The sequence below is a fragment of the Pinus tabuliformis genome, chromosome 9 (assembly GCF_031772625.1).
Source record: "Pinus tabuliformis cultivar Carrire ecotype Pingquan chromosome 9, CPIR1, whole genome shotgun sequence".
NCBI lineage: Eukaryota > Viridiplantae > Streptophyta > Pinopsida > Pinales > Pinaceae > Pinus > Pinus tabuliformis.
In genome coordinates this window covers 495855476-495868374 of record NC_142307.1, presented here as the reverse complement: position 1 = coordinate 495868374, position 12899 = coordinate 495855476, and the positions used below count along the sequence as shown (strand labels likewise).

Sequence of the window (12899 nt, the reverse complement as noted above, 5' to 3'; positions counted from 1 at the left end):
GTGGGTTTAGTTTTAGGTTACATTGCTAGGAAGATGCATCCCAAGTTAGTTATTTGAGGATGGATAGAAAAATTTGTGAGAGGCACAAGGTTGGAACTATCTATAGTTTGACAAATGGTTTCTTTCTACTTTAGTTTGATGATTCAACCTGAGGATGTGTTGAGGCTTATGCTAGGTTTTAAAGCTGTAATTGTTATTCCTACTTGATTTCATGACATTTTAGTTAATAAATCACCTCACATGTCTTTCCTAGTTTAGGTTTAATATCCCAACCTCCATATGCAACTTAGGCTAGTTGTAAAGTGTATACTACCCCTTTAGGGATTTTTGTGTCATGTGACTAAATATTAAAGAACCCAACATCAAGTTTGTGTTGATTTTAACATTTCCAAGAACCTTGGGGAATACATGCTCATGTGAGGTACATGATACAGTTTCGTAATAGGTAGTTTGATTAATTTGATTAACAATTCATGTTAATGCCAAATCTAGGATCATTATATATGTGGTTTCCAAATCATGTCTCAACTTAATCCTATAACAATATGACCCATATATACCCCCTAACTCTTGAAGATCTTGAGACAGTGATCCATAATGGATCACTTATAATTTTTCATTTGTTTTAATAACTCTTTTTGAATGAAAAATTGGAAATGTGTATGTGTAAGGCCCATTTTAGCTGTAGATTATATTATGGTGATATGGAGTCCTAAAACTTTTGGGAAACTTTTCTAGCATTAAATAATTTTTTTAGGTTAAAGACTTTTCGACAAATTCCTATTTCTCCAAATATATTGTAATTATAACCACTGAGATTTTTATAATCTTCTAAATACTACTTCAACCAATGTCTATATGAGGAAGTTAAGCCTCCTTCAAGTTCAACTATGTTTTAACCACCATATTACAAGTGGATTCCATGTCAATTCCCATTACACACACACTTTCAACTAGTCATCCATGCAATTTCAAGAAGATTTTAGAGGGTCCAAAACTCTAATCCCAATAAAGAGTTTAGGCATTGAAAATATCTAAGTGAACTGGATCTTGGGGGTTAAGATCCAGGAGCCAAGAATGCTAAGGAGGAGAGAAAACACATAGATTTGACATGAAACTAATCACAAGAACATTGTAAAAATATGTGAACTGAAATAAATCACAAAAATACATAGAGAGGGCCAAAATTGGAGAAGAAGAAGAATTCTATTAAGAAGAACCATTACATGCAATGAGGCCAATTTTGGGACCTCTCCTTCCAAACCTCCACTCTCTTCTTATTGCCTTATAATATGTCATGTTGGTAGAATCAACTTTGGTTAGGGTTGAACCCATCAGTTACATGTTGATTAAGTTCCCTTTTACATAAAAATATGACATCGTGACTAATACATCTAAACTTAGCTTATAAGCACCCCTATGATTCAGATCAATCCTGGCCCCTTAGAGAATGATGGTCCCCATCATTCAAAATGCTAAAGAAAAAAAGGAGGGACCCCATTATGATATTACAACATGCCATTAGACAATGAAGAAAAGGGTTTTGTGTGGTTAACCCATAATCATGGGTTTGTGTACGACCTATAACCATCATGATTACAATGTGCTAAGTTGTAATGAAGATAAGGGTTTTGTGTGGTTTACCCAAAACCATGGTTTTGTTTTCTTTTGTTTTAATTTTTTTTCTAGCAATAGACCTCTTGCTACAACTAAGTCAATAACTTTTGCTACAGGTGATGAAATCAAATTCCAGTAAAGTCCCATTCGATGTATTCAAGAGTTATTTCCATTGATATAAAACACTTGAAATTTGATGACTTGAGGAGTGAGGAAATGATTCCTGAAACTCATGGTACGCGCGGTTGTGCAACGATCTAGACTGGTGTAACTTCAATCACTCATATCTCTCAAACCAGAAAATGAAATCAAATTTTGTAAAAAAACTATTTGAGCTGAAATAAATCCTTTCAAATGAGCTAGTGTGCACCTTATGAAATCTCCTATGGAGGTCACGCCACCTGCATGAATTTTGCTAAAGATTGTTTCTCTGTGTTTCAACTTTCTATGGCGGCAATACCACCATGGGAAAGATGGAAAATGCTTGCAATGAGGTCATCCAAGCTTTTATGTGCTACATACAATTTTTTTATGGCATGGTTGTATAAATATATAATAACAACGAATACGAGAATACCAACTGCAAAGGGCCACAAAGGATTCCAAGGGTTTGTCGACGAGATGGGTTGTTGTAGAGGTCATGAAATGAATGTAATTAATTCATTACATCCATTTTGCAGACCAATGGATGTAATGAATCCATGTAAAAATTCTCCTTCAATGTTGCATGAAGATACGAGGGTGGAAAACCTTATAATGTTTATGGGACAACTGTAATACTTATAGCGTATGGCCAAGCAAATGGACTTCAAAAGTGCCAAAAGGAAGATAGAGATTGCTGCAAAACTTTGAAACTAAAATATGCTTCAAATGTTGGGAAGTTGGCTTTATCTAAATGGTTGGTTTCAGTTAGTACGTTGTCATTAATCTCAACCTGGTCAATTTTGGTGTGCAACTTAGGGCAAGTTCTATGGTTGCTACAGTCTATTGTAGAGAATCATCATAGTAGCAGGCTTAGTGGAGAAGCCATAAAAAAGATGAATATGATGGTTAGGAGACCCATAATTTAGAGGAAATTATGCCAATGGTGTTTATCTCTTATTCTTGTGGAAGTGGCATAGTTGGAAAGTGCTTAGAGAGATCTTTCCAATGGTATGTTGAACTCTGCAAATGACCCCCTTAATCAAAATTTATTACAAGTCATAGTTGCAGCGCTCGAAAGGCTGAAACTTAATTAATAAAGTGTTACAAAATAGTATTGAGTCAGGGTAGTGAGAACAATCCCTAGAAGCTCGAAATCGCAGAATCCCATAAGCTAGTTGACTGTTAGTGGAGATGGCATTGAAAGTTTGAATCTCAGAAGCTTGGAATCTTGAAAGCATGTAACTTTATTTCTAATTCGTACAGGATAACATGGAGCTGGGAAAGAAGGGAGCAACAACTAACAAACCGTCAATCGATGGAAGCCGTAACACAGTCCGTCTAGAAGGATGAGAGTACGGAAGCAATTTTAATTGAGAGCTACGCATTGCAGTAGGGCCTATATGTGGAGGTATTCAGAGGCTGACAGGTGGAAGGTGGGCCAAGCCTAGAACCTCTAATAACAAAGTGTAAAGGAAGAGGAGTGACACTGCTAATGGTGCACACAGGTGGGCCAGGCCATAAGCCCCCAATCCCATGAGATGAATGAAATTGTATTTCATAAGAAGTTACTGGCACACGAGGTTCTAGGATCGTGTTTTATGCCTGGATAGAGAGCTACGGGTTTGGCGCCATAAAAAAAGTATATGCAATAAAAAGAACCAAGAGAGTGGAGGAGAAATTATAAAGGGAATAAAGCCCCCATAGGCCAGCAAAGAGGTTAATGCCTAGATTCTTAACTCAAAGGTCACAACACCTGGCCTTGTGGAGAAAAATAGGTAAAGGTGCCAAGGGAAACATGCTAAGGTCAAGTGGGTTAGGTCGTAAGCATCTGAGCCTCCAAGTCAGTAGAGGCATATGTTTTATGGCAAGTAACAGAATTGAAAGATGAAAGATTTAGCTAACATTTGACAATTCCATAAAAAGACAAAAGGTGTGCCGAGGACTTGGTTCTGTGGTGGTTTCACATGTTTTGATGACCAAGGGGCATGCACAAAAAAGGGGCCTTCTAGCTAATTATAGTGAAGAAAATCACGATGTGGGAAAATTCAATTCTTCAAGGGCCCTGGGCAATATACTTATGGCACCATGTACATATTTAAAAGTTTCTTAGCACCTATGGATCTAGACGGGTTAGCAGCTGAACAAATGCGCACATTAAGATTGGTGGATGGATTAATGGAAATGATCAAGAGCTCTAGATTAAGATAGATAGAATCATGATATTTAGAATGAATTAATGGAGCCTATCTCGAACAGAAACAAGCCACCACTAATCTTCCTTGTATGCGATAGATAATTAAATGAGAAATGGCCAAGTGCGGAAGCTCTAATTACAGAGCATGAGAAGCCATGCCATAAGTATACCCTGATCTTTGTGGGAAATCAAGAAGGATGGGAGCATTATTAGAACACTTTGTCTATAATAAGAAGTAATTCCTACCATGGAGAATGATCATGTGTCCATACCATGTTTAATGCAGCTATAGTTGTTGATTGAATGGAGCCCATTTCCAGTGTTTAATGTGGTTGCAAAGGCCAGAAAATTAGATGCAATAGGAGGATGGAGAGCCATACAAGAGTACACTCAGGTAGAGTGAAAGGTAGAGTAATTGGTCAAAGAGATAACATAGTTCCTTGTGCAGCATTGGAAGAAAACCTTGGATGGAAGTTGTGTAATGTGGGGATGCAACATTGTTGTTAGTTGAAGGGTGGAGAGTTGTGTAAAGAGTGTGAGAGATGAAGGGTGAATGTGGATGAGAGTTAAACTTTATATAGAGTAGTTGAGGGCCGAGATGAGAGCAAGTTGAGCAGTGAAGAGAGCAGTGCAAAGAGGGATTGTAGAGTAGAAGGGAAATTGTTTGGTGGAGCATCTGAGAAGGTTTACATTTTGAGCATCTATTGAGGCCTCTGTTTTTAGTTTGAAATTTTTATGAAAAGGTATAACAATGGCTAGAGCAGGTAGTGCCCTAAATTCATAAGAGGTTGGTTCCTCTTGCAAAGTAGTTCCCTGCTATCTTTAGGGGGTTGGAGCCTCATGCGAGTGAGGTTCTCACAAACAACATGATGTAATTAAGTAGGTGTTTAATTTACATCATAATAACAAACAAATTGGTGGTTTTATCCCTTTGGGTTTCCACGTAAAAAAGCTGGTGTTAATATGTGAATGTTGTTGTATTAATGGATTGTATGTTCATGACAATGATTTATTTTGCTGTACATTTTATGAATTAAAGTATGCTCACACAAGTAATTGACTAAGAGTAGAAGAAAAGAAGAATTGAGATTGAAGTTTAAGAACCTCACTTATTATTGATTCATCCCCCCCCCCCCCAAGTAATTTCTTATTCCAATAATTGGTATCTGAGCCAAGTTCCTTTAGCAACAGTCTAACCACTGGAAGGTAGATCCATAAGGAATTATGTCTAGACAAGAGATTAGAGATGCTTACTCAAGTAAGATACCAATCTTTGATGGGACAAAAATATGCCTTTTGGAAAGTTATGATGGAAGCATATCTTCTGTCCCTAGGAGTAGATGTTTGGAGCTCTTTGTTGGTAGATTATGTTATATGTGCAGTCCCTCCTACTCAATCCAAACTTGTAAAGGTTATACATTGTAAGTCTGCTAAGGAAGTATGGGTCAAGCTCAATCAGAGTCATGAAGGAGATGAGAAAGTTAAGAAGGCCAAACTTCAAACCTTCAGGATGAGGTTTGAGAGCTTAAGAATGAGTGAAGAGGAAAGCATATTAGAGTATTTCCTCAAAGTTGATGGAGTAACCAATATGATCGGGGGACTTGGTGAAGATATGAAAGAATATATAATTGTACAAAAAGTCTTAAGGTCTTTGCATATGAGATTTAATGCCAAAATATCAGTCATTGAAGAGTTGATTGACCTAAAAAGTCTCACAATGGACAAACTATTTGGTACACTCACAACTTATAAGATGAGAGTAGGAAAAGAGAATATTGAACCAAAGGACACACTTTCAAGGTGTCCAAGAAGGCTAGGGATGTAGAAATTAATGTGTAGATTCAATATTTCTCATCAAATTTGCTAAATCACAAGACTTAAAGCTACTCTATTGATCTGTGGAATTTAATTCACCATCTAGGGGAAAGAAACTTCTCAAAACCCCTTATTATCTATATTATATTAATCAAAATATAGAGAAGAAATGCAATGCTTTTTCGAGCCTGAGCACACCCTGCAAGTGTATAGTCTATCCTTCTGCCGACTGACTGAACCTGGCTCAACACTTAGCCATTGCCTTCCAAAGATCCTATTTCCTTGCGCTATTCCCTTAGGAAATTGCCCCTATTTTTTTAGGAATTTTACACCAAGGAATTGTGCAATAGCCTTAGGTCAATCTCTGACTGCATGCACCACTTGTACACATGGGAATATGCTATAACTGATAGTACACTGCCATGGAATCTTAATCTCAATAGCTCCTGCCACTCAATTAACTCAGTAAATTCAGGTTGGAGACACTTGAGTTCAGTTCTACATGATTGATTGTTAATTTGTAGCAATACATTTTAGTTAATTTGAGTTATTGTTGGTGTAACTAGTTCTCGCTGTTAGGAAAAATAGTGGAGGTTCAATCAAGGGTGTGTAACTTTTTTCACACTGAGTGATCATCTAGTTAAACTGATCATTAAGCCTAAATTAACTCATGCATGCAGAGAATTCGACTTACCTAGTTGAGATTGGAGTTCAAGGGTAGTGTACTATCAGTTGTAGAATTTTCCAAGTTGTACAAGTGGTGCATACTATCAAAGAAGGGCCTAAAGGAATTGCACAATTCTCAATGAGTAATTTCCCTAATTAATAGGGGACTAGTTCTTCATCAAATAATGCAAGGAAATAGGAGCTTGGCAGGCTGATAAATTGGTTAATTATTGGCTTGAGTCAGTCTGTGAGACAATGAGATATATTACATTAGCGCAGGGGTTGCTCAGGCTTGAGAAAACATTGTATTTCTTCTCTATTCTTTGATTAATGCAATACATATAGTAAGGGGTTTTGAGCATTTTCTTTCCCCTAGATAAATCTTTTTGTATGTGTGTCGAATTTTGATGCATGTTAATGATTTGTGTTCTCAATCATGATTTTCTCTTCGCATATGAGTAGAGGAGCTTCAAGTCTTATGATCAAGTAAATTTCATGAGAAGTTTTGAATCTACATATTAAATTTCTAGATGGTATCAGAGTAGGAATCACAAAAGAGAAGAGAATTCAAAGTTGTCTTTGCAGGTGGATCGAATTTGCAGGAGTAACCACTACTTGTTGAAGAATTGCCTGATAGGATACTATTGCGTCATTTTCTGATAGTGAGGATGTTGATTTGCAGGCTTGCTTTATCACTCCCAAAGAAACAATAGTATTGTTTGTTTCTATGCGAAGTGTTAAACTTTTATTCTCCCTACTCTCCCCGTGATCCTCATCTGAAGAGAGCATTTTATCATTTGATTCACTGTCCTCTTCATCTGAAGGTGAAGATTCCTTTTCCTCCATAGGGGTGTGCTATATGGCTTCTAAAGCCTTAGATGTAGTCCTCCGTTTTACTGGCTTTTGAGAACAAGGGTTTTGTAGATGTCATGTTTTATGGAAAAAGCAGCAATGAAAAGAAATGTTCTCATAGTCCAGGATCTGGATCGAGTGGAAATCACTTACTTTTAGGTTGATTTTGTTCGAAAATCCTTTACTGATGTCGACTTCTACACATATCCTACTGAAAGTATAAACTCCACTTTGGCCTCGCGTAATATTTGTGGCTAGGAAGCAACCCAAGGTGTTTTCGATGCTTGTGAACACTGAGTCATGCCATCGATGAGCCAACAAGTTTGGAAGTTGAACCCAAATGGGGAGCTTTGTAATTATTATTGTAGAGGGATCAAAATCTAAGAACTAAGGGGCCATGAAAGGCCCCTCTTTTCCCCAAAACCATGGGCCCTTAGATAGAGCACTCTGGTAATCTTCCTGGCAGGCAAACACAACTATGAAGAAGCCTTTAGAACATTTGGTTCAATTAGAGTGTATCCATTTGTAAAAATCTATTGTTCAAAGCCACAACACATTGAAACAACAGATCAAGCCATGCTCTGCCATTAACTCGTGAAGATCTTCCAGATCTTAATGGGAAATGTCAACAAAGAGAATATCTTTCAATTTTTCCACAGTAAACAGACTAAATGCATTCTCAGAAGGAAATTCTTTGTCTAGAGGTTAAATATTAGTTAAAAGAGGATGATACCCCGGGTTCTAATTACGAACTGTATCTGTATATGAAAAAGCCTGGGTGGAGGAGGGCTTCACCAAAGAACCCCTCGCAAATGAAGAGTCAAAAGCACGTGGAATCGTTACAAACCATGGGTTTTCTTCCTTTGGTGAACAAACCCACTAAATGCTCCAACCATAACCCAACAACTTCTCTGACTTCATTACTGACTACGACTGTGATTATACTATCTACCACATGTGGCCAAAAGTCAACATGTCGGCGCATAAGTCAGTGCTGTGCTCCATTGGTATTGTGTATTGAGAAATAAAAAATATTCTTTTACAATATTTTATATGGTATCGTGTTCAAATAGAACACCCACAGCTTTTGACGTATAGACTGACGTATAGGTAATGGGTTGGTCAATGATCACCTAATTACATGTTTGTCTTGAGAGCATAACCTTTCAAGAACATGCTCTAACTTTCTTGTAATGGGTTGGTCAATGATGACCTAATTACATGTTTGTCTTGGGGTGTGTCAAGGATTTCATCACCTTAATAATGCCATGTGGAGTTTTCACCTTCCAATTTACCACAGGGGAAACTTTGTAAACCATTCCTAGATAACATATCGTTTTTGATGTTCTTGATATAAAGTTTCGATGAGTCAATATGGGATATCTCCTAAAGAAGATATGTGCCACAATTCTAAAGCTGATTTTTTATCACAATGTTGTACTTTCACATTGATCACATGAAGTGATAATTCTTTGAATATGTTCTTATTAAGGTATGTGGAGAGACCTCAGGGCAACTGAATCTCTTGGTGCATCTGTGCTTGAAGTATCACACCTAGGTTGCGGCCATTAGTACATTCTTGGGGACTTGGAGATAAATGAAAATGGAATTGGTGAAGGTGGCTATGGAATTATCTATCATGGTTTATTGCCTAATGGTAACCATGTAGCCATGAAAAATTTGCTTAACAACATGCAAGCTTCATGATGTTACAATAATGTGAATATCTGATTTTTCTTTGAGTTGGTCTTTGTTCTAAAATGCCATTACTTGGTTTTTTTCGCAAGGGGTGGGATTAAAATGAGTTTAGAGTAGAAGTGGAGGCGATCGAGTGAGTCAAGCAAAAAAATCTTGTTCCTTTGCTTGGATATTGTGTTGAGAGTACAAGCATGTATTGTCATATTAGGATGGAGTTATACTTCTGTTGGGTATACTATTAATGATGGGAATCTAGTGCTTGTAAAAGTATCTAATAATGTAGCCTATGAGTTTCGAACACTGATGTACAAGTTCATCAATAATGGAACTTGGAACAACAACTTCATGGAGATGTAGGGCCTACTAGTCCCCTCACATGGGAAATTTAGATGAAAAATATTCTTGGAACTACCAAAGGGTAATTCATTTGAACATATAAATTTATACATGTTTCTTCATGCATAAGCCTAGTATGTAAACATTCTAAATAGATGTTGTTGTTCTTGATTTAGAGTCATGGATATGTGCATGTTAGCATATTTACATGAAGGGTTGGAGCCCAAGGTTCTTCATAGAGATAAGCCTTTAGAACATAAGAGAACCCTGCAAAATCTGGTTCAATTAGAGTGTATCCATTTGTAAAAATCTATTGTTCGAAGCCACAACCCATTGAAACAACAGATCAGGCCATGCTCTGCCATCAGGGAAAATTTTAAGAACCCCCCCTAAATTTATAAATATAATAAATGGGCGAATCTCCATGGTATATAGGAAAAATAGAAGGCGATTTTATCAATAATATAATATGTATATATAATTTTTTGGCAAATCTCTCACAAGGCATGGCGAATATTTTACTCAATTATAAAATCTTATAAGATCTTGGCGAGTCTTTCACTAAATAATAAAACTTTATAAAGTCCTAGTGAATCTTAGCATAGGCTACATGCTGGTTTAATTCCCCCATTTAAATAGGCTACATTCCAGGTGAATACCATGGGTCAATACCATGTGCCATTTTGGTGAATACCATGGGTCAATACCATGTGCCATTTTTGTTTTTATTAATTCTAATATTAGGGTTAATAATGGTTTTTTGCATGGTATTAATAACAATCTAGTCCATGGTATTTGTCCCATAGTATTTTGGCCATAGGTTTCACCTAAATATAACCCATTTTTTTAGTGTTCGTAAATATAAGGTGACTTATGGAGTAAATATTAAAAAATGTTTTATTTGTTTACCATACCTCTCGTTTATTTATATTTTTATTAATTTACCATACCTCTTTTACAAATATGGTATTTGGCCCATAGGATTCACTTAAATAAAACCTCTTTCTTGAGCCTTCATAAATAGAATGAGGGTTATGGACTAAATATAAAAAGAGGTTTTATTTATTTACGATAGGTCTAGTTTATTTATATTTTTATTTATTTACCATACCTTTTGAGTAAGTATAAAAAGACGTTTTATTTATTTACCATACCTCCACTTTACTTATATTTTTATTTGTTTACACCCTTACATGTATATAAGGTGACTTATGGAGTAAATATAAAAAACGTGTTATTTATTTACCATACCTCCACTTTACTTATATTTTTATTTGTTTACACCCTTACATGTATATAAGGTGACTTATGGAGTAAATATAAAAAATGTTTTATTTATTTACCATACCTCTCATTTATTTATATTTTTATTAATTTACCATACCTCTTTTATAAATATGGTATTTGGCCCATAGGATTCACTTAAATAAAACCTGTTCTTAAAAATGGGCGAATGGATTCACTTAAATAAAACCTATTCTTGAAAATGGGCGAATGGAAGGTTGTAAGTCCTAATTCCAAGGGCTAAATTTACCTTTTTTACCCTCTCCCTTAAAATAAGGTGGGCTATTTGAGGTGATTTGTAAAAATGTACTATGATACAAAATATTCGCCCACTAAAAATTTAAAACCCCTTAATTTCGCCAAAGGGCGAACATTCGCCCCTAAAATTATCCTTGTCTGCCATTAACTCGCGAAGGAAATGCTCCTTCAATTTTTCCACAATAAACAGACTAAATGCATTCTCAGAAGGAAATGCTTTGTGTGGAGTTTAAATATTAGTTAAAAGAGGATGACACCCCGGGTTCTGATTACGAAAGAAAATTAACATATATTTTCTTTCCCCAATAAAATATGTTTTGTGTATTTGCCATTACTGGTAAGCCGCGTTAATAAAGCTTTATCAAAATGGACGGCGGACCACTCTTAGCAACTCGAGGACGTCATAAAATCCAATGAAGATTCTGTTCGGGCTGATGGCGCGTAATGCAAGAAAATTGCCATTTGAATAATACGTTCAAACCATTCGGAACCGAACATGTTGTCTTAATGATTGTAATCAATATAGTTTTAAAAACCTTCAGAAAAATAAGTCTGACATCTCACATAACCTCTCATAAATGATTTTAATAAAATATACTTCGTGTCAGGTTGTATCTGTATACTTACAATATTTTATATAATTATTGTAATCAATATAGTTTTAAAAACCTTCAGAAAAATAAGCCTGACATCTCACCTAACCTCTTATAAATGATTTTAATAAAATATACTTCGTGTCAGGTTGTATCGTATACTTACAATATTTTATATGGTATCGTGTTCAAATAGAACACCCACAGCTTTTGACGTATAGACTTGCGTCAACCGGTTCAGCTGAAACTCTTATCACCGATTTTCATTATAAAGAAGTGCCAAGCGTTGAGCTGAAACTCATCACTGATATTACAAGATGTCTCAGGTTACCAGTATTTTGCCCGTGAGTATTTTGTCCGTGAGTATTTTGCCCGTGAAAATGGTTTTCAGTGTGGAGTACAGGGACGAAAGGTGCAAAATAGATGCCATAAATGCGTTGAATGCAATCGACGGTATAAGTTTCTGTTTCTTTCTTATGATTCTGTTTCTGCTTTCGAGGTTGCAAACTTTTAGTAAGTTTGTAGATCAACTTTAGGTGTTTCTGCGGAAAATGACAAGAATAGCGGAAAGCTGTCGAGAGACGTCACTGTGACCGTAACTAGGGGGGCAGATCCCCAGATCCCCGGCAGGATTTTAAACATATTCGGATCCGCTCATAAGGTACTCGGGCTAGTATTCATTCATTTCTCATTGAATAAATTTTTTATTTTCTAAACGGTTTTTTGAGCTGAGTTCTGCGCGTGAAACATGGCGCAGAAATTGGAATTCGAAGTCATGTTCAACACCTCCTCAAAGATGCAGGAATCTAGCGCACTAGATTTGATTAAAGAACTGAAAGGTACAGCACTACGTTTGATTATTATGAATTGGAGTCAGTCGAGGATGCAAGAGTTTTAGTAAGTTTGGAGATCCAATATTGCAGGCGTTGACAAGGCGGAATTTTTCGCCGTTTCACTCCGCTCCAAACACGCTGCAATGGTCGGTCCAAGTAGTCCGTTAATTCTCCGCGTAACTGGAGATGCAGACCCCAAAATTGTCCTGAATCTTCTCCAAAATTACGGAATCGCGCGAATTCATTAAACAAGTGGAGAAAAGACGCCCGCGATTTCAGAGTTGTTCCTCTTTCGCCGGCTGAATTTTTGGATCCATCATGCTGAATTGAATGGATCCACATGTTTGGCATTTATAAATTCGTCAGTCTATGTTAATCACTATGTACGGATTTTGCTTTTTGTTTTCACTGTTCAGTGGTTAGGGTTTGTGGTCTGTAGGGTTTTCATTTCATTAATAAAAAAGATGATGCTTTCTTTTTTGTGAAAAAACTGCCGTCTATGTTAATAAACGGAGTTTCTTTAAAGATTTTTTATAACGTTCAGATTTTATAATTTAAATGTGATTTTGTCCCAAAGTATGTGATATAAATCATGAATAAGTCAGTTTT

General features: G+C 36.3%; 1 protein-coding gene across 1 annotated transcript; it reads left to right on the top strand.

Annotated features, from left to right (window-relative positions):
- Positions 1-11673: 11673 nt before the first annotated feature.
- LOC149149376 (uncharacterized) lies at positions 11674-12815 on the top strand. The gene is made up of 4 exons (XM_089438392.1): positions 11674-11910; positions 11994-12118; positions 12215-12296; positions 12381-12815. The coding sequence occupies exons 1-4, from the start codon at positions 11775-11777 to the stop codon at positions 12536-12538; spliced, it is 501 nt and encodes a 166-aa protein (XP_089294518.1). The 5' UTR covers positions 11674-11774; the 3' UTR covers positions 12539-12815.
- Positions 12816-12899: the final 84 nt, after the last annotated feature.

Coding starts and splice junctions, on each gene's coding strand:
- LOC149149376 (XM_089438392.1), top strand. CDS start 11,775: ATGTCTCAGGTTACCAGTATTTTGCCCGTGAGTATTTTGTCCGTGAGT. Junction 11,911..11,993: donor TGCGTTGAATGCAATCGACG/GTATAAGTTTCT, acceptor GATCAACTTTAG/GTGTTTCTGCGGAAAATGAC. Junction 12,119..12,214: donor TATTCGGATCCGCTCATAAG/GTACTCGGGCTA, acceptor AACATGGCGCAG/AAATTGGAATTCGAAGTCAT.